Genomic DNA, 23,072 nt, shown 5'->3' on the forward strand with positions numbered 1-23,072 from the left:
AACTAGAGCCTCTAGGAGAATAGTGAGAGAATTTGATTTATTTAAATTGTTGATTTGGTAGAAATATTCAATTTGAGATTATTGTGTCTTTTGCATATTAGACTCTGCAATACTGAATTTCTTGCATCAAATATAATTCTCCTTTTTGTTTTTTAGTTTTACTAATTTAAATACTTTGGTTTTTTTTTTTTAAATTTGATAGCGTTTGTGTACGACGGAATGAAGAAACTAAAAAAATGTAAAATGTGGTATTAATCTTGATGGTGTTGGTATGTTTATTAATTGTTGAAGCTGAGGCTTTAGTGTCCTATAACTATAAAGTTATTACCATGGACAGATAAAGAAGGATAATTTTCTGTCAATGGCTCCATTTATAAATGCTCTTAGCTCAAAATTTGCTTTTACAAGGTCTTTATTTTTCAAATGGGTACTTAACTCTCCTCCTTGCTTCTTTTTTCACTTCACTGAGCTGAAAGTCAAAATACTCCGCCAGTCTTTCTTGTCAGTAATGGAAGCAATCGTCCCTACCGTCGTAAAATAAGAGCACCCTTTTTCCCATGACGACTAGGAACGGGCAATTCAAAAATTTCACTTCGAATTTCGGACCTCTGATTCTTCCTCTCTCTCTCTCTATTCTACAAATACTACCCCCCGACATTAAATAGAATGAATTCCGATACTGGAAAGCGGCCGCTCTAGATCTAGGGATTAGCAGGTTGGCTTAATCTAAACTTACTTACTATAAGAAGATCGGAAAACCTAGTTTTCGAAGTTAATGTGGGAAATTACACATTCTTACCTAAAGAGGAATTCAAATTGCCTAAAAGCATGAGCCTCTTCGACGACACTAGCCTAGGCCTTCTTCCCACTAGACATGACTTGGCCTAACCTTTGGCGGGGTGACGACATAGACTCACAATGGCTTTCACCTTAGCAGGATCAGCCTCAATTCCTCTCTCACTCACGATGAAAGCTAAGAGCATATTGGAGACTCTTATCAGTCAGTACAAAGCCCTTCACTTCTTTCCCTCACATCAAGGAGAGAGCATTCTTAACAATCTAGTCCCTCCTGAAATAAGACAACACAGGGGCTATTAAGCAACGGGCAAAGAAAGAATGTTTGAGCTGAGACGGATAGATTGAGAATGTCTTAGAAGAGAGATGATAAGCTAGAACGAACAACACACCTGCGACCAGACTTGCTACGCTAGTAGGGCTTGTGGGCAAAGCTCTGGGACTAGAGGCCTTTGGGATTGATGCCGAGACTAGATTCGAAACTAGAGATTGCTCGAGCAGGTTTTCGGCGTCATGATGCAAGAATGACATCTGAGATCGCTCATTCCATTGCTTTACAGTCATGATAGGAAGAATGAGTCTAGCGACCAGGAAGCATAGATAGCAAAGGTTCCTTAAAATTTCTTTTTTTTTTTTCTAAGATTTTTTACAATTCTTAAATTTTTTATTTTTATTTTAAGCTATTATTATTATTATTATTATTATTATTATTATTATTATTATTATTATTATTATTATTTGTTGCAATGCTAAGTTTTGATTTGTTATTTTATTTTATTTTATTTTATTGATAGATATGGTCAGATCTTATTCAGAAAGTCAAGGAAGTTAGTTTGAATGTTATTCAAATTTATGTGAAGATATATTTTCTGTTTTTCTTTCTCTGCTTTTTTTTTTTTTACTTTTCATTTCTTTTCTTCTCACTTGGATAATAAATTACTTAGTTAAGAGTTTAATTATGATTGTATTGTGTCTCTTATGTCTGTCCGTGTGGGCTATGGTTGATCTAAACCAATTTCAGTTCATTTTTTAAAGACCTCAAAACTTCACAGTTTAAAAATTGTTAGTTGTATAAGATCACTAATTTTTTTTTGTAAATTCATTACTTTCATTTTTTTTAAATTTTTTCTTAATTCTTTATTTATTGTTTCTCCCAATCAATTGTTAAAGCGGAGCTCTTTTTTGTTAAAAATTAGGATAAATTTCATTTTAAGCAACATGATCATTATTTTGTTTAATTTGAAAAGAGGGTTGCATTGAATATTCTTAAATGTGTCAATATTTAAAGAACATCTATTATATTAAGTGGATGTACACTTTGATGTTATATTAATTTTTTTCCTAATTTGCTATTTTTATGCTTTCAACATTTTAGACAATTTAGTTTCCTATCATTTTCAATTCTCCTGATTTTTGAACTCAGAATTATTTTCGAACTCATGAGAAAGTATGTTATCTAGCGTATACCTTCACTTGCCGAATAATAGCTTGAAATTTTATACCATGAATAATTTAATACCAAAAATAATTATTTATCATATATTCTCTCCTCATTTTGCTGCCAAGTAAAGCAATTATCTATTTAATTGTGTGTTGTTAAATTGTTATTAGGACTTTCATGGTCTCACAGAAGTAGACCAAGACCTGAAAAATTTCAAAAAATAAAACTCAATGAAAATTTTCGGTTGCACCATTGATTAAGAAGTGTTGCACATTGGATTATATTTGTAATTTATTCTAAAGTATGTGCATTTTTTGTTAGTATTTAATGATAAATACTATTATTCTAAGTCATGAAAAATTCTATGCAATATCTTTTAAAGTATGTAGTAACATATTTAACAATAATGATTTACTAAATGACGATTCAACTTTGAATATGGTGTACAGAAAATTTTTTTCCTTATGTATAATGCAAGCAACAATGCGTTTAAATGTGTATTTCTATTTTTTACAATAATTTGGTTTTTTCAGATTTTTGTAATATTTTTATTTATTTGTTACTTAATTTTAACTTATAGCTACGAGTTCTATGAATTTTTTTTTCTATTGTTGAGAATTAATTTTAGCATAACATTGATATCTTAATATTAACCATAAGAAATTCATTGTTTTTATTTATAAATAGAGATCTTGGTTTATTTAATTTGGTGACTCAATGTGAAGTGTACAATTATGTATGATACATTTGTAATAAAATTATAAAAATAGTGTATGTGTCATTGTGATGTAAATGTGACTTATATTAACTCGTGGATTGGTTTAGCATTCTCATGCACGAGCACTACACTAGTGTAAGCTAAAAAATGGTTTGAGGTTCAAGGTAAATGATGAGAGCTACAAAGAGGTAAATCATGTTTGAAATTGGGAGGCAGCCTTAAGATTGGATTCCTCTCAAAGAAATTGACAGGCTTTAGATCGAAGCTGGATGACACCGTAGGCATGATGGGATAGTCCTCTTGACAAGGTATGTGATGGAATCCAAGTGTGTACCACAGCACAATGTCCTTCTTCTCAATTGGCCGATCCCTGTATGTAACATTGTGTTATTTTCTTTTCTTTTCTTAACCACACTTATGCTATGAAACACGGACATTAATACATAAATACGGTGGTACATATTTACCGTTTGTTTATTGAGACACGATGTCACACAAACATACATAAAATACATATATTTGGTGTCCTTCAAAAAAGATGAGACATTAAGATACATTGAATAAAATACAAATATTTACTCTTTTATCCTTAGTAATTTATTTTTATTCTTATCCCATTGGTAATAATATAAGAGTAAAATTAATATTTAGTTTATATTGGTATATTTTGTCCAATATCACTAAACACAATAAAAAATTTGTGTCTTTTTGTGTATATATCTCTTTGTGTATTTATGTCTAAGTCTATGTATTTGAAAGACAATAAATAAACGCAACCTTATATCTCATGAGCCAAATTTTAATTGAGTGCATTAATAACTTCAAATTTTTGTCTTTTTAATTAAAACTTTTCTTCTCATAAACCTTAATAAATATTTTGAAGATATTAATTAATAAACGATTGATAGGAGACCAACACTTTTACCTTTTTTAAAAAATGTTATTATTTAAATATAAGATAAAAATAAAATAAAATAAAGTGTTAATCACCTAATATTTTTCTTAACAAAATGTTATAAAATGTTATATTTTATCATCAAAGATTTAAATAGTTATAAATTCTAATCATAAATGTTATAAAGTAATTTGATACTCATTAAAGATTGGATTAGTTCAACAAAACTATCTATAAAGAGTTGTCCGATAAATTGTTTTATCCAACTAATTTAATTTTTAGTGAGTATCAAATTAATTTACATCTTTGATCTTTCATTATCAAAAAAGTAATATCAAGGAACTAATTTTTTTCAGCTAACATTAATCAATTTTTTAAAATTATTTTATTTATCTTGAATTATAGATCTTAAATTATAAATTTTTAATCTTAAATTTTAAATTATGAATTCTAAACCATAAATTCTCCAAAAAATAAAAACTTTTAAAATTAAAAAAAGAAATATTGACTAATTAACTAAATAAAAATTGATTCTCTATATTTTTTCTTAGAATTATCAAACACTTAAATCTTTTATAGTCAATAATTTATTCAAATGTATGTGAATACCTCATCATATGGTCATGAAAGAATTGTATGTGTATGTCTAACCTGTTGGACCATACTTGAAGTGTGTCATCACCTTTGCTCTGGTAAGCAAATAAGCCACCAGCCCATTCTTCACTCTTGTTATAAGGAGTGACCCATATTTGGTTATTTGTAAATGCTGCCCTCTTCTGTGGTGGGTCTTCAGGATCCAAAAGGCTAGCAGCTGTGCCACTTGGAACCACCTTGTACCCAACTGGGTTCCCTATCTTTGTCTTTTTTGATGGGTTTGTCATGTGAAATTCAGATGGGTCATAGAGGCTGAGCCTTATTTGTGCATCCTTCTCTGTCTTTGCCACATTTCTAATTGCTTTTAGGTAGCTCTTTCTAGGTGATTCTCCTGGTGAGGTCTCATGTTTCTTAATATTTACCTTGGTAAATGAATTGTCAGTGCCATCTATGTCCAAATCAAGGTAATAAATGATGTAATGGTCATGAATTACACCGATTAAATTCTCGCTCAAAAGGGGGCCATAGAGATATTCTTCGCTTGGAACTTGGTTCATGTGATCATAGATTGTTCCTTTCACCATCAACATACCACTTAGTCCAACCTATGAAATCGAAAAAAGTAAAAAAACAAAAAACAAACAAACAAACAAACAAATTACGAAGTAGTAACAACTAATAACATAAAATATTGAAGGGAAAAAATGCACTAACCTTTGATCTGATTAGCCCATCAGTTTGGAATTCCCAGTCAACGATGTAGTCGTAGTTTCCCACGGAGGCTGCCATCCGAACCACTAGATTCACTTTTGGCCTCACCTCTGTAACCTGACATTATTTATTTATTGGCGGTAACAATATTTATTTATCTATTTATTTTATAAAGAAAATTAAAAGTCCTCGCATTAAAAAGCAAGTTAAAATAATTACAACTATATTATCAATGCAAACAATTATAAATTTCCGTAAAATGGTAGTAAAAATATTTTATCAATTAAAAGATATTAAAAGAACAAATTATTTTTTAATTAAATCAAATCATGTTTTGTTTAACTTTTTCAATTAAAACTTTTAATTTATTAAACTAATGTAATTAAATTTAGTTATTAAAATAAATTATTAATTAAGAATTTGTGTTTGAAGAAATAAGAAAGATGGTGTTGCCTTGAAGTTATTGAAGGGGGTCTCAGCATGGCGCCAAGCAATGTCCCCAGCATAAGTCTCAAAGACGCAGATGATGTTGGGTCGGAGGTAGGGCGTGGCATCAGCGGCTGCAAAGACTGCATCCATGTAGTAAGCATTTCTTGGGCAGTCGTTGAGTGGGTCCAGAGGCATTGCTTGCAGCCCAAACCCGTATTCGCCCGCGTCCATGTACGTCTTAAAATACCACGCGTCCGTTGGATCCATATACGGTACGAACAATTCAGATGTGAATCCTTTGTACATCACGCTCCTCATCTCTGACGTGTCTGGATCCCTAACCTTTCAAAAAAGTAAATTGTGGTTCACAATTTTGGCATCCAAAAAGATTTTAATTCCACTCAAATACTTATTGGTAGATATTTGTTATACAATACATGGAAACTGATCTTTAAAAAACTTTTAATCAGATACTTTGGTTTTTAAAAAAAATTTATTCTTTTCTAGAATTACTTTTATATTGATTCCTTTGTTTGTCTTATAGTAATATATTTTAAAATTTGATTGTCCTATAATAAAATTTATTAAAAATTTATTTATTTAATATACAGATTAAAAATTTAATTGAAAGCAACTAAGAAGTCATGTCCAAAAAAAATAATTTTTAAATTTCTAATAAACAAAAAATTACTAAAGACGGAAGTGTCTAATTTAAAATTTTTTAAATTTTAAAGACAACTAAAATAAGTATTTTTTAAAAATTTTAATAAATTAAAATAAAAAATTATATTTTCAATCGTATTTGATATACATAGAAAATCAATTATTAAATATATTAGAATATAAAATATATATTAAAAATAAATTAAATTATACATATATTTATATAAATATATAATGATTAATTTAGTAATTAATTTTCTGTGTATATAGATATTTTTTAATATAAAAACTAAAATCTTATTTAAGCTTAAGAAATATGTTATTTTTTGTGAACACTAACATCAAATTTAATCTCCGGTGTACAGGAGTAGTTTATGAGTTTAATGATATTAACTTGTCATCTGCATGCCTGCAAGGCTGCAAGTGAAATTAATGATCGAAACTTACCTTGGCCTGTGAAATTATGATCCCAGCTCTGGGATCTGCCTTCAAGTGAAATTCCCAATTTGCCCATTTGACCAAATGCCCATCTTCAACTATGAAGCTTGGCCCTTTGGGCTGCTCCATTGATATTGGATTGAAAAGATGCAATTCACCACGGAGTTTTTGAACAGAGTAACGGTAGTCAGTGTCAATTCCCTTAGCAACAGGGATGCCTCTGCCATTATCAAAAATGTGCAACACCTCTTCCCTATCCATGTCAATCAGCACAGTGAGCCCCTCAATTGGTTTCATGTAGAAGTTCACGCTGTCCTTCATGGAAAAACACTGCACCTTAATCACCCTTCTTTTGTTCTCTATTGGCATGTTGTACCACCCTGAAGAGAGTGGCACGCATTTAACATCTCCCATGTTGATCCCACGCTGGGCGATGGTGCCATTGAACTCCACGTTCTTGAATGGAACCTCCAGTATTCTCGCCGTCTCCTCTATTGTTAATATTGGGTACCCCGAAGTCGAACCCAATTCATTATAGGATACCTGTGATGAATAAGTAGTAGATAATTTAAATGAGGTGTCAACAACCAATAAAATTAGAACAATTATATTATGCGCAAAAATAAAATCAACTACTAAAATAGTTATAATATAACATAAAAAAAATATTTAAAAAATTATCAAAATTTATTGTTTTTGTCTATATTTTTAGTTATTGGTCTATTTTTTTTAGTTTATCAATTCAACAATATATTTTTAAGTATATATTTAAATATTATTAACAAATTATTAACTAAAAATAATAAATTTTATTAATTTTTTAATATTTTTTAAATATTAAAATACAAAATGTATGTTAAAAATAAATTAATAACGTATGTATTTATACGCAAAAAATTAATTTAGTGTATTTATAACATATTTCACGTAAAAAAAAATCTAGTGATTATGTAGGGACAAATTTTAGTTGATAAGAAGATTATGTATACCTCGGAAGTATTGAGGTCTACTAAGAGGATATGAGATTTTCCATTGACCATAGCAGTGACAGAGGCCTTCCTTGGCAGAAGGGGATCTCCGCGCTTCCATTTGAGAACGAGCTCTTTATCGGGCTCTTCAAGGGCAATGGCGTTGAGTGAGTACGTGGATGAGGACTCGAAGAGAGGGTGCGTGGCGAGAATGGCACGGACCTTGTTGAATTCGTGAACGGTTAAAGGGTCTAAAGGGTGGTGAGGAACATCCGATTCATGGTGTGTGGGGCCCGGTTTCTTGATGAAATTCTCAGGGGATGATGGAAGGTGAAGCCAGGTGAGGAGTAGAAAGAGTGATATAGATATTGAGAGAACCAGAGACCTTCTCAATTTTCTTCCCTCCATGGAGTGTGCTAGTTACTTTATGCAGGACTCTTCCTGAAATAGAAATAGTTCAGTGTGTCACTCTTCTATATACAATGTTTTTTCAAAAATATTATATGTACAGACAAAAATTAATTACTAAATCAATCATATTTTATATATATATATATATATATATATTTTGTTTAATTTATATTTTCTATGTAACATTCTTGATACTTTTTTGCTGTCCTGTTTTATGGACAATATGTGTGACACTAGTTTAGTTTCTAGACTAAGAAATGAAAATAAACCAATTTTCTATTGTCTGCACTCTTAATAGTGAAAATAATAATATATTTGATTATTAGTTGAAAAAACTAGTTATCTAATTTGATTGTTCTAAAAAATTTGTAACGTTATTAATATAAAGGGTTACATAAAAAGTTAAGATTTAAACAAAATTATATTTGTCTTGAAAATTATTTTTATTGCTTCAATCACTGAATAACAATGATTTATTATAAAAATTATTCAAAAAATACTATGTGCATACTAAAATCAGTAATTATGCAGTCACAAAAAAAAAATCAGTAATTATGTATTATTTAATTCATTGTTAATGTGTATTTTATATTTTATTGTATATTTTATATTAGTGATTAATTTTAATAGCTAATTTTGGTAAACATCTAACATGGTTAAAAGTTATTTGTACTAAATTTTAAAAAAAAAAAAATTGAACATCAATAAGATCATAATCTAACAATATGCATTTTAAACTTTTATATTATTGTTACTTTGTTTTATGAAAATTATGTCAAAATAATTTTGGATTAATATGAAATTTATAGTCATGATCTATGATACATAAATTTCAAATGAAATGATAAGTTTTACAATAAAGGAGTAAATGATCATTAAATTCTTGAAAATTTTGATTTCGGATTAATTAATTCCTAAAGAAAAAAAATTAATTTGGACTTCCAAAATAGTAAACAGTAAACATATGATGTTCTTCTATCAATTCAACTAAAACTTAACGGTGATGCTTATATATATGGTTAATTATTTTTATATGTTTATCTATGAAATATAGTCATATAAATAACAATTTTTGGAATGAAACTTCACTTATTTTGATAGGATTGATGATAAATAGAGAATAAGAATATATGAAAATTGAAAAAATAATAAATGATTCACTGTCTAAACCTACATCGTTGTATAACGAGACAATAACAAGAATAATGAGACATGCACTACTATAAATAACGAAATATATGGACAATTCGGTTTCGTTTTATACTATTTATTGACAAAATGATATACATGTTCATCGTTTGCTATTTTGAAGGGTACTTTTTTTTCTGTAAGAAGTGATTAGTCCAAGGTCAACATCTTTAAGAATCTAATTGTCATTTACTTTAAGAAAAAAAATTGTTCCCCTACACTTCCTATCAGCTGCAACATGAATCATGAACTAGCATGCAGTGCCCAAGATAGAAGTGAAAAATCCTAAGCAAAGTAAAGGAAACTAGAATATAATTATTAGTTAGTTACCTGCAATTAGTGATTCATTGGCCAAAGGCAAAGCTAAACCCTGACTTGATACTCTCCTGTTCTACAACTTTCTTTCATCTTCAGAGCCCTTTAAATGTTTTCTAATATAACAGAATATGTGCAACAGGGGTAGGTGAAGGTTTTTATGAAGTCTGAGAGTTAAGGTTTATGGGTTGTGTACTTCTTCTGTTCACACTTCACAGGCTTCTATTTTCATAATGCGTGGCGATTACTACTGGCGAGTGGCAAGGATTGGAAATATATGGTGACAAGCATTTTAGGCTCTTCTTGTTTGTTTTAATGCCGCAATCAAACTTTTTCTTATTTTTTCTTATTTTTTCCTTATTTTTTTCCGTTGAATTATCAACGTACATCTGGATTTTCCAACTGTTATGAAAGGAGTATAATTTCACAGGAAGTTTTTTTTTCCTATCTCCTTTTTTAATGACAATTAAAATTCAACTATATCTAACTCAAACATAAGTATAATAAATTCGTACGAAAAGTCTAGGAGCCAACAACTTTTTCAAATTCTAGCCAGCAGCATGTAACCAGTAAAGAAAAATGAACCATTGGATGAAATTTCACACCATTAAAATATCATTGATGACTATTAATAATTCAATTTCATAAAATATTTTTAAAACTGCGTTTATACATTATTTTCTCCAGCAAACCTTATTTAGATTTTTCATTAACAAATAGACATTAAAACATGTTTCACATTTCGTAATTTATTTCAACTCTGCAATAAAATGTCTTAGCTAGGCTCAAATTTAATAACCCTTTGGATTCTGTGTGACTTGTTTCCTCATGAGGTTAGGGGTCACTATAAGAGGTGTCGTATCTTTGTTATCTATCGTCCATTTTGTGTTTGTTCCAAGTGTACTCTTTTCCACGGAAAAAAATAGAACAGTTTCAACTGTTTGAATGGTATTATTTTTATATGATTTGACATTGCAATTTGCAACCACCTGTTATCATTTGCAACTACTAACTAGTAACTACCCAAATTAAAGATCCCCCAAATTGGCAAATTGCCAAACACGGCATGTTTTTCTTTACTTTTTATGATAACGAAGTCCCAAACATATAAGTGTAACAAAATTCTTTCCACAAATTAAGAAAGATTTTTGAATTCGGGACTGGTAAGGCTTAGTTTCCAGTTAGTACCTTTTTACCTTTGATGCCATTTAGCCTAGTAATCAGATCAACAGTATCATTGATTTTGCCAAGAAGCAATAGCTCAAATGACAGAGTCTCCTCATACTCAATTAAGAGGTTGCGGATTCGAGTCTCTATATCTTTGGTAAAAAAAAAAAACAGTAACATTGATTTTAGTCCAACCACTTTTGATTCCTCACGTTGCAGTTCGATCAATCTGAATTTTAAAGGGTTCCCAGCACTGATATAATCAAATTGAAACATTTGCCTTAAAGAAAACCAAATGGTAATCACTTCCTGTTATTACATTGAAGGCAGAAGAACTACTGTGCTTTTTTATTAAAATTTGTAAAAGGAATTTTGCATCATATTGATTTTTCAAACTTAATTTTGAGGGCAAAAAACAGAAATAAGCCAAAGGAGAAAATAATTTACGTGAATAAGCTAAAACGAAAATTACTTCATGAATCCAGTAATGCCAGCTAAATTTAAACTCTATTTCTACATAATTCGAACCAGCTGGGTGCGAATTATACACAAACACACGCACACACTAATTCAAACCAGCTTGGTTCGAATTACACACAGTAATTCATGGTATAATTCGAATTATGCTGTTAAAAAATTAATAATTTATTAAAAAAAATTATTAAAAAATTTATTTAAAATATTAATAATTTAAAAATTAAAAAATATATATTTTATTTCATACGTTAAAAAAAAGCTAACAAAATATTTAATTACGAGACTTTTTTAAAATATTAATGAGCTATCAATTCGAATTTCATACAATACTTTTCTGTCCATTTTTAATAGCTCATGAATATTTTTTAATAAATTTTTTTAATAATTTTTTTTTAAATTATACTACAAAAAATATTTTATCCTATGCAAAATAATTTAAAAAAAATGGCTTAAAAAATGTTAGGAGTACTATAAAAATTTGTAATGTTTTAATAACTTAGGTAAATACATGCATGTACTCAAATTTTAAATAAAATATTCTACATAGTCAATAATAATTTAGAAATGAAAGAAAATATTTTATTCCATACAAAATAATTAGAAAATATATTTTATTCTATACAAAATAATTTTAAAAAATGGCTTAAAAGTTGTTATGAGTACTATAAAAGTTTGTAATATTCTAGTGATTTAGGTAAATACATGATAAAAATATTTTTTCTTTAATTTCTAAATTATTAGTGATTATGTAGAGTATTTCTTTAATGTTCTAAGTCATTAGGACATTACAAATTTTTATAGTACTTCTAACATTTTTTAAGCCATTTTTTAAATTATTTTGCATAGAATAAAATATGTTTTTGTGGTATAATTTAAATAAATTTATTAAAAAATATTTTTGATAATTTTTTAATAAAATTATTTAAATTATATGATGAGATATTACATGATTCGAATTACGCATGGGAAGTTCGAATCACTCTGATTCAAATTATATAGTGAGCAATTCGAATTCTATACAATACTCTTCTGCCCATTCTTGAATATTTGTATGGAAAAAAATATTTTTATCATGTATTTACCTAAATCACTATAATATTACAAACTTTTATAGTACTCATAATATCTTTTAAACCATTTTTAAAAATTATTTTGTATAGAATAAAATATATTTTTTAATTATTTTGTATGGAATAAAATATTTTCTTTCATTTCTAAATTATTATTGACTATGTAGAATATTTTATTTAAAATTTGAGTACATGCATGTATTTACCTAAGTTATTAGAACATTACAAATTTTTATAGTACTCTTAACATTTTTTAAGCCAATTTTTTTTACATTATTTTGCATAGGATAAAATATTTTTTGTAGTATAATTTAAAAAAAATTTATTAAAAAAATTTATTAAAAAATATTCATGAGCTATTAAAAATGGACAGAAAAGTATTGTATGAAATTCGAATTAATAGTTTATTAATATTTTAAAGAAGTCTCGTAATTAAATATTTCGTTAGCTTTTTTTAACGTATGAAATAAAATATATATTTTTTTAATTTTTAAATTATTAATTTTTTTAATAAATTTTTTAATAACTTTTTTTTAATAAATTATTAATTTTTTAACAGCATAATTCGAATTATACCATGAATTACTGTGTGTAATTCGAACCAAGCTGGTTCGAATTAGTGTGTGCGTGTGTTTGTGTATAATTCGAACCTAGCTGGTTCGAATTATGTAGAAATAGAGTTCGAATTTAGCTGGTTCGAACTACATATAAACGTGCATTGGTGAATTCATGAAGCAGTTTTTGTTTTGGCTGATTCGTGTAAAATTTTACTCCCCTTAGCTTATTATTGTGATTTGCCCTAATTTTGATGAAAAATAAATCAGTGTTAGCCTGATTTATGTTTGACAGCTTTTATATGAAAATAGATTATATAGTAAAGTGAATGTTGGCCAAAAAAAATAGAATAAATGATCATTTATATCCATAAAAGATGAAAACACTGACATATGAATTCACATTAAATCGAAACTAAACTTGTACCCACGTAAGATATCCTTCGTGTGACAAAAGTACCCTACGTGGCACTCCAACCCTCCAAAGACAGGGTACTTTTGTCACACAGAGGACATCTTGCGTGGGTACAAGTTTAGTTTTGATTTAGTGTGGGTACATATGTCAGCGTTTTCATCTTTCATTGGTACAAATGGTCATTTATTCAAAAAAATAATAATAAATGACCATTTGTACCCATGAGAGATGAAAACGCTAACATTTGTACCCATGAAAGCTCGAAACTAATCTTGTACCCATGATAGATGTTGTCCGTGTGACAAAAGTGCCCTGGCTTGAATCTGAGCTTGGTTCGTGGGTTTTCGAACCTACGTGGCACTCCCAACCTTCCCCCCCCCCCCCAAAAAATCTGAGCCAACCATTCACCATCATCATCTTCATCTTCTTCACCATCACCATCACCATAACCCCTATAACCTCCATCACCATCACCTCAGCACCGCCACAGCCACCTCCCTTCACCACAACCTCCGGCGACAACCCACACCGCTGTGCCCCTTTCTCTTCTTCTTCCCCTCTTCTCACCTCCGCTGAGCCCAGAAACCACAGCGCCAGCTCCTCCTCTCCACCAAACATCCGCGACACCCAACCTTCTCCGCAGCGTCCTTATGGCGTTCCAACCCGTCACCACTCCCCTGTCCGAACCCTGCCTCCCCCAAAGCTCCCAGCAGCATCAGACAAGTCAAAATTTTCAAACAGTAGTATGAATCAAAACAGCAAAATTTTCAAACACCAGCATGAATCAAAATAAACCTAAATCCACTAACATGCATTTATAACTAACCAAATTAAGCAAAATGAACTAAAAGCAATACAATAAAAGAAACAGAACTCAGGAAAAAACGCAGGAGATGCAAGACACAGGGGAAAACGGAGGGGATGGAAGACACAGGGGCTGCACCCTGTTCTGGTCGTTCCATGGTAGAACGGGAAACGGGGCTGGAATCGCGACGGTGCTAGGCTGGTTCGCGATGGTGAGACGGGATGACAGAGAAGGAAGAAGAAAGGGGGAAAGGGGCTCATCGTCGGTGTCGTTGTGGCTCGTCGACGGCGCGGCGGTTCGGCCAGTGAGAGAGAGGGAGGAGAAGGTGGCCGGTTCGTTGGTGTGGCTGAGGAAGACAGAGAACACGCAAAGGGGAGAAAAGGGAAGGGTTGCAGTGGCTCGTAGAAGGTTGGGTGTCGCGGCTATTTGGTGGCAGACGAGAGGAGACCCAGGAATGGAGAAAGTGGCCGCTGCCGCTCTGGACTTTGGTGGAGAGGAGGAGCTGGCACTGTGGTTTCTGGGCTCAGCGGAGGTGAGAAGAGGGGAAGAAGAAGAGAAAGGGGCGCGGCGGTGTGGGTTGTCGCCGGAGGTTGTGGTGAAGGGAGGTGGCTGTGGCGGTGCTGAGGTGATGGTGATGGAGGTTATGGAGGTTATGGTGATGGTGATGGTGAAGAAGATGAAGATGATGATGGTGAATGGTTGGCTCAGATTTGGGGGGGGGGGAGGTTGGGAGTGCCACGTAAGTTCGGAAACCCACGAACCAAGCTCAGATTTAAGTCAGGGCACTTTTGTCACACAGGCAGCATCTATCATGGGTACAAGATTAGTTTCGAGCTTTCATGGGTAGACGTTTTCATCTCTCATGGGTACAAATGGTCATTTATTCAAAAAAATAAATTTCTTTAATCATTTAGCCAACCGTAATTATTGAACACAAAAACTACAATTTGTTACTTTAAATAAATAGGAGTCGAAGCATAGAATCACATATGCATTTAGTAAGAAAAAAATTTCCAGACAATTGAACCTTTTTTTTAATTAAAACGCGCTCAACACAGCAAAGTGGAGCAACTAGAGTCCAGAACATAAGTAAATATCAAATTACAAACATTACTAACAACTCGAAGAGTGGTATCAACCTTTCGCCATCTCCGGCGTTGCCATCAACAACCAAAGGGAGCACCACCAAGCAACTCGTCAAAGAACATGAAGGACTTATTGATTATTTCCACGACTCCCGAGCCATGATTATTAAATACTCGATCATTCCTCTCTAGCCAAACTGCCCAAATGACAGCAAAGAAGCCAACCAACCACCTCTTTCTCTCAATCTTTCTCCGTGGCGCATGTATCCAACCCTCGAAGTGTTGTTTCAGTGTACCTGGTATGGTCCATGACCTTCCAAGGGCAAACAGCCACGCGTTCCACACTTGCCAAGTGATTTCGCACCCAACAAACAGATGAAAAGCAGACTCAACAGCCTTACTACATAAAGCACAAATATTATCACGCTGATCAATAACACCTAGTCTGGATAGTCGTTCTTTAGTAAGCACCCTCTCAATCAACACAAATCAAGTAAACAGTTCAACCCTGTGCGGGACGACGCCACTCCAAACAATTGAACGTTCTGTAACTCAAACCCTAAATCAAACACACCGTTCAGATTATCCTTTGCTATCTTAGTTCAAAATCCCCGTACATATATCTGAGGATGCACTCATGCACCGGGAGGATTTTGACTTCACAGATTCGTTTGGACTTTGGAGAGAGGGCTAGTGATTTCTGTGTGCCGGTTTTTCTACGCCTTGTCTTAAATGAAGACGACTTCTTAGCGGCTTTACACCATCGATTAAGAGATCAAGAAATCATTTCCCATGACTACATCTAATCTTGTTCCATTTAGGGAGGTTAAATCACGGGGGTTAGAGACAGGATCCGAGGGAAAAGCAACAAGTAACAAGTTCGATTCAACAATGCAAAAATGTCACTCATTTCAGTGGCCTTTTAACTAGGTGGCGACTTTAGCTTAATGTCTAGCTCTCTCCTCGTGCAAGCCTTCTATTAGAAACTTATGAGTGGTTGTGAGAAACAATGAATGCTGTTGAAAGTTGAAAACATTGACTGCTGCTCAATTCCAATCTAATACTCATCACAGTAAACTCAAGTTCATTTTGATGGTTCAAAACTTCAAATTTAATTTTAACTTAAAAAGAATCCTCATCCTAAATAACGAAACAGCTTTCCTACCATTTTTGATATTTGAAACTGTAATGTCCGATAAAAATTAAAAAGGTTGCATTCCTCCTTCATTGTGCTAAGAACCCAAGGATACGTATGAGTTGGAATTTTTGAGGAAAAGAAAATACGAGAAGTGTTAAAGATTAAATAAATTTCAAAGTTATTCCCTACTTTAATATCTCAACTCTCAAACGCCCTTAACAAAACTTAGCCTTCTGGCTTCTATCCAGATTCAGCATTGGCGACTAATTTCACACCAAAGAATGAGATTAAAAGGGGCAATCTCATACCACAAAAGGAAGTTATGAAGAGTTTTGTCAGTTGTAAGAGGGAAAAATCATGCATAAATAAGGATAGCCTACCACTAAGAAGCAAAAGCTACATATCATGTCTAAGACTCTCGTTTAGTCATTTTATTCACATTTCCATTTACATTGATTTTACATCATACATAAAGGCCTCCCATACATAATATGTTGTTTCTCATAGTTCATAAGCTGGGAATTTAGATTGAGTAGGGTCAATCATGTCAAAGAAGAGATAAGCCATACCTCCTTGCCCTTCAAACAAGGAATATGGTGTATCACCTGCATGCATTTCACCTTGCCATATCAGCTTATGAGCTCTCTCAAGCAAAAAGCAAGCAAAAGCTTTGGCCCTGTATAAATACTTTGCATCCCTGGTTAGTTGGTATAGTGACAAGAAGACATATGCATTCCCACTAATACCATGGCAAATCCCAACTCGCTTAAGTAGACCACGGTTCCAAACAACCTCTGCAGCTTCTATAGCAGCATCCAAGAATTCCTTATCTCCAAAAAGCTGAGTTTTTCAAGAGAAAGTTTATTACAAGTGTCCCATGATAGTGAGATGAGACAAGTAACAAATAGAAATTAAAACATGGTAAACAAAAAATTGTGCATTTGTCCTAACTGCTTAGTTTGTGACAAAACATTTAATAATAAATGATTGACATGGACATTCAAACAGCATTATTGACACTGGCACTTCCACAAAGAATTATTTTTAAGGGGGAAAAAATAAGCAGCTTCCACAATATTGCATATCATAAAACAGCAAAGTGAAATCAAACAAGAAAGGGAAATGGTGTTTAACAATGATGACATTACATAATTAAGTGTTTCATAAATCAAAATAAGAAATTTTGCAGCTTTTAAACAGTCTTAAGGATCCTTTTTACCTTAGCTGCTTTGACAAGGGTGAGGGCCACTCCAGGAGCCCCATGACACCAGTGCACAAGGACGTCTCTCTTTATATCATCTTCACTAGCAGGATAGTTTCCACTTGGAAAGCGATTGTGTATCATATATTTAAGGGTGCCCTTGACGTCCTCAAGCTCATCTGGCTTTAAATCCATATCCATCAAGACATGCATAATCCCAGCCAGTCCATGTGCAGCACCCCAATACTTCTCTCCATACCATTCGAACATCAATGGGCATCTTCCCAATTTCCTACCCATTGCCCTTCCGTTCTTTATGATTTCATCCACAACCACACGCTGACAACAATATCAAAATTTAGATCTCCAGTATCCTAACCCTTCTTTGAGATCAATTCAACGCAAATCAAATTCCAAAAAAAGGCAAAACTTGTTGGTAAACTAAACTCACAGTGTAAGTGGACGGAACTGTCCCCTGACCAAGATGCTTGTTTAAGAATAAACATGCCCAAAGAAAACCTACCCTCCCATATAGCAACTCGTCAGGAAGACTTCTTGGTAGCTTAATCTGCATCAAACCCCCACATTAATAACCTTGAGAAAAGGGAGAACCACCAATTTGGTCCTCAAACGATCCCAAAGTTCAAAATTTAATCCCAAACAAAGAGATAATTATATGCTCTTGAGATACCACAATGGTCAATGTACTAACAAATTGGTTCTTAAAATACCAACAAACAAATAAATAAATACCTAAAAGCTTGATTTGCTAGCAAAGTAGCCCTAAAACATCTTTTGGCAACACAAGTAAAGCCCATTAGTAAACATAACTCACTATTAATAAACTCTCTTTTAAGAATTAACTTGTTAGAATTTTGAACCTTTTGGTGCTATAATTGAGGTTCTTCCCTTCAAAAAGTAAACAAAAACATGAGAACTCATAAATAATCCTGAATCATCATTCCATGTTTAGCCCTAAATTGTTTTCTTAAATTTAGTAGTGAATGATAATTTCCATAACTCAGTTACCTAACCTACCATTTTTAGTCGAATTAAAATAAATTGTAGTAGAATACCTTTTCAAATTGAGCCAAGTAGTACCTCAAGGACTCATCATCCCTGGCGAGCTTGGCAGCCACAGCCCCAAGGGCGCACACACCAGCACGCCCACAAAGGAAACTCACATCCCTGCCATTCAATTCATGTTTCAACCTTTAAACTTAACAAACCTCTAACTAACTAACTTCCAAGAAACTGCACATTAAGAATAAGATATTTAGAAAATGAGAACCTGGAGGTGGCAGAAGCAGCGTCGCAAGCCTTCACAACCTGGGAACACAGCGCAAGGTCATTTGCGTTTCCGGTCACGTGGTACGATTTGAGGAGAAGAAAAGCTGTGCCGAGGAGGCCGCAATAGAGAGTGAAGTCACGTGCGCGCTGGCCCGATAACCCCCAAGTCTCCACCACTATCTGACACAAACACAAATTCGAGAGGTTAGCGTGCGTGGAAGTGAAAGAGAGTGCGTGTGATGGCAGAGATTGGTAATAGTGGGTACGGTTTCTTTGAGGTCGAGGGCAGCGCGTTTGAGACGCTCCCAGAGTGGGGCGTGGGGCATGGCAAGCAGCTTCGGGAGTGAGTCGCCGACAGTAAGGGCTTCTTGTTGTTCAAGAGGGGTAGACGGCGCCGTTTCGGGTACGAATTCGGGCATGGAGTTCGGGAAGAAGCGGTCCGCCATGGGTGGTTTTGACTTTTGAGTAAGAGGCACGTAGTAGAAGATGTGTTTGGGATTCGAAATGAGGCTGTTGGCTTTGCCTTTTCGCTCATTTTGGTGGGTTTTAGGGAGCGCCTCACTAAATGAGGTGTCCGAGACGCCTGTACTGTCCTGCGATCGTGGTAATGGAAAATTTAGACACCTGTCTCTAAAAATTCAGTGGCTCAGTCATGGAGGATTTGCTTTTAACCTGAAATTTGGTAGAAGATGTCTTTTCGAATTTTCATTTTGGCCTATTCCCAGTGGGGTGGATATATAATATACATATAGGATAGAGTACTTTTTAAAATAATTTTGTGGATATACTGTGGGTCTTTAAGTTGGATCAGGAGAAATGTTTTCTTTTTTGGTGCATGTGAGAATAATTTTTTTTTTTGGCAACTGAACGAACAAAAAAACTAACAGATATGGGGCAAATAAAATTGAGGTCTAATGTGGGATTTGTTTTAAAAAAAGTTCACTAAATTAGAACAAAATCTAAAGTTTTAGGTCTTTAGCAGGGACCTCATTTTGGGCGTTTGTAAACATTTCTTTTTTCCTATAAATTGATTTATATTATTAGTAAAATTCTGTACATATAGTATATATAAGAATAAAGTATTATTTTTATCCTTTAACATTTGGAATAAATTTTAAAGTTGTCTCTAACATTTGAACAAATCGTCCTATTTAAATTCCCAACATTTTAAAATTGACTCAATGTTATCCTGTCATTAGGAATCTTTTAACGGAATTGACGGCAAGACAAAAGTAAGACGATTTTGAAGAGTTAGGGACTTAAATAGGACGAAAACGTTGGAGACAAAAACGATACATAGAAATAAATTTTAATTTTATCCTTCACTAATATCAATTTTTTATTGTATATAGTTATTCAATTATTTTTTAACCACATCTAAGTAAATTACACTTAATCACATTACTTTGATTCTAAATAATTTTTTCTTAATTTTACTCTTAAAAATTTTTACTCATTATGAAATGTTTGTAAAATGACTAGAATCACATATTTATTTTTAATTTTACTCTTAAAAATTTTTATTCATCATAAAATATTTGTAAAATGACTAGAATCACATTACTTTATTATATATATATATATATATATATATATATATATAATTTTTTTTCCACAAAATTATGTACTAGTAATTCTACAAACATAGCAAAATAACAAAAAATACGAAACACAAACAAAATGTACTTACCATCAACACTCCATCTTAAAGAATACAGATGTGTTGAAAGTCTTCAAAATGTTTATGCTTCAAAGTGTAGATTCGCTTGTTTATATTTTCATGGCTGTCATCAGCATCCCGAATACATAACTACAGCTCTTTCTGAATCTGATCTTAAGATGTTGGCATATTAAAGTTTTCTATTGTGGGCTTTTTTTTAATCAATAGTATGAATTATGAATGGATTTCGTTTTTCATTTCCTCTTTTTTATTTTACATATTGTTAAAGAATTTTTTTTTTATTTTCTCTTTTTTTTTACGGATGAAATTTTCTTAAAAATTACCATCCGTTAGATATTTTTATTTTTCATTTTTCACTTTTTTTTTTCACTTTTTCTCATTCATGGAGTTTCTTTTTTTGTTTTTTGTATGGTCATGAATTAAAAAAAAAAGTTTAAGAAACATTCTTGCCAAACCACGAATTGGGCCGGCCCTCATGTAAAATATACGTATTCAGCTCAATAAAATAACTCGGGCTGCATATGTCAAGGATAGAGTCCAGCAATTTATTAAATCCTATGGGTCATCTTTAAAAATATTATGGTATGCCTTTTTTAAAATCTGAATCTTTTAGGGGTTAAACACAATTCTATAATAAACCTGAAAACCCAGGTTAGAATGTGTCAGATTGTACGAGGCGTTTCATTAACCTCAATGGGATAGGCGTGGGCTAAAATTCACCCGCTCATTTTACGATCCGGACTCTGAATTTTGTGAGGTGTCCAGCATTGGCTTTCCCACGTCCACTTCCACTTCCACTTCCAAATGACCATAACAAACCACCATCTTATACCCAATAAATAATTCTCTCTCAAACACAGATATTTTTTGTCAGTACATAATCATTAGAGTAAAGTGATACTTTGGTACTTGAAAATTTTGACTTCGGACTAATTAGTTCTTAAAGAAAAAAATATTAATTTGATCATCTGGATAGCAAACAGTGGATACATGACATTCTTCTATCAATTCATCAACTAAAACTTAACGATAATACTTATATTTATTGTTAATTATTTTGACATGTCTATCTATTAAAGATAGTCATGTAAATAACAATTTTTGGAACGAAACTTCACTTGTTTTGATAGAATTTGTGATAAATAGAGAGTAACTGATAAAGAATATATGAAAACTCAAAAGATACTAAATATTTCACTGTCCAAAACTATATTTTCCTGCTCATGTGACAATAACGAGACATGCACCACTTTAAATAACAAAATACATGGACAATTCGGTTTCGTTTTGCACTATTTATTGACAGAAGGATATAAATGTCCACCATTTGCTATCTTAGAGGACCTAATTAATATTTTTTTTCTTCAAGGACTAATTAGTCCAAAGTCAACATCTTCGAGCATCTAATTGTCACTTTACTCTAATAATTAATAGAGTAATTACCCAAATTAGTTCTTGACGTTTTTTTAAATCGGATACTTTAGTCTTTCAACTTTTGAAATGCACAAAAAAACTCTCTCAAATTTAACTTCGACAGACAAATCAATTCCTGACAATATTTTTCCGTCAATGACAAACAAAAAACGTTGACGTGAAACCCTGAACTAACACACGTAGCAGTTAATTGTCTACGTGTGCAAAAAAATAGATCAGTCCCTGACATCGGTGTAGGGTTGCAAACACATCGTTTGAAATTTTGAAATTGGGTGAAGATGGAATCCCCCTTTGCGTGCATCTAGAACTCTATTGTTTGCACTCTATAATGGCTAATGCTTCAGCGACCGTTAGCAACGAAAATTTTGTTGCGTCTAGTCGCCGATAAGCGAGACTAAGCTAGGACAGCATGAGTGAGGGAGGGTTAAGCAAAATCGACTTCGCAAAGAGAAAAGACCCGAATTGCTTCTGTGGGTATCACGCGAGAATATGCAAATCAACCGTTACGAAGAATTCTGAAAAGTTATTTTTTGGGTGTTCCATGTACAAGGTAAGAAACCAAAATTATTGCATAACAAGCATTTTGGATCTTAAGAATGCTTCTGAGCAAAATCAATAATTGGATTCATTGCAGGAAAATCAACTATATTGCAAGTTCTTCACTTGGATTGATATTGTTTTTTATCTCAGCTTCAAGAAGGTTGTTGTGGAAGACACTAGTAAACTACAGGATTTAGTGGGTATTATTGGAGAATTTCAAGATAAATTGATAGAGTTGCAAAATAAGATGTATGCACTAGAGATGTGTCAAAATACAGAGCCAAAAAAAGAATGCAAGAAGAGTTAGTGTAAGACAATTTATTTTATTTGTGTATTTTGTGCTGCAAGTTGTGTTGTTGTGTTTAAGTTATTGTTGGATCTTAATTTTTTAAAAATATTAGTTATTTAGTGATGTAAATTCAAACTTATGAATGAATGAAGTCCTTAACAATTTGACTCTATATATGTTACTCTTTATATCACTTCTTTTAGAGTGATATATTTTATTTTTATTTTTTTTAAATAATTTTAGGCTGTCAAACACGTTTGTTTTTTAAAAAAAAAATTGAAAATTGTTAAAACTTAGTTGTAAAGAACTATCCTTTCTTAAACAAAGATAATAAACATATTATTTCAATTAGGATCCTAG

At 32.3% G+C, this 23,072-nt stretch overlaps 2 protein-coding genes across 3 annotated transcripts; both read right to left on the reverse strand.

The window, feature by feature from the left end:
- Positions 1 to 2,906: 2,906 nt before the first annotated feature.
- LOC112737643 (amine oxidase [copper-containing] gamma 1) lies at positions 2,907 to 9,906 on the reverse strand. 2 transcript variants are annotated; one of them, XM_025787629.3, is made up of 7 exons: positions 9,582 to 9,906; positions 7,674 to 8,093; positions 6,694 to 7,227; positions 5,608 to 5,925; positions 5,158 to 5,271; positions 4,501 to 5,048; positions 2,907 to 3,324 (listed from the first exon to the last, which is right to left on the reverse strand). In XM_025787629.3, the coding sequence occupies exons 2-7, from the start codon at positions 8,058 to 8,060 to the stop codon at positions 3,114 to 3,116; spliced, it is 2,112 nt and encodes a 703-aa protein (XP_025643414.1). In that variant the 5' UTR covers positions 8,061 to 8,093; positions 9,582 to 9,906; the 3' UTR covers positions 2,907 to 3,113. The 2 variants fall into 2 exon arrangements, with proteins under 2 accessions (XP_025643414.1, XP_072067537.1); XM_072211436.1 differs by lacking the exon at positions 9,582 to 9,906 and having other exon boundaries at positions 5,608 to 5,920.
- A 6,774-nt stretch (positions 9,907 to 16,680) lies between these two features.
- Positions 16,681 to 19,485, reverse strand: LOC112737644 (lanC-like protein GCL2). The gene is made up of 6 exons (XM_025787630.3): positions 19,035 to 19,485; positions 18,770 to 18,948; positions 18,555 to 18,666; positions 17,930 to 18,046; positions 17,497 to 17,817; positions 16,681 to 17,117 (listed from the first exon to the last, which is right to left on the reverse strand). The coding sequence occupies exons 1-6, from the start codon at positions 19,212 to 19,214 to the stop codon at positions 16,779 to 16,781; spliced, it is 1,248 nt and encodes a 415-aa protein (XP_025643415.1). The 5' UTR covers positions 19,215 to 19,485; the 3' UTR covers positions 16,681 to 16,778.
- Between the last annotated feature and the right edge of the window lie 3,587 nt (positions 19,486 to 23,072).

This window comes from Arachis hypogaea, chromosome 13, assembly GCF_003086295.3.
Source record: "Arachis hypogaea cultivar Tifrunner chromosome 13, arahy.Tifrunner.gnm2.J5K5, whole genome shotgun sequence".
In the NCBI taxonomy this organism is placed as follows: domain Eukaryota; kingdom Viridiplantae; phylum Streptophyta; class Magnoliopsida; order Fabales; family Fabaceae; genus Arachis; species Arachis hypogaea.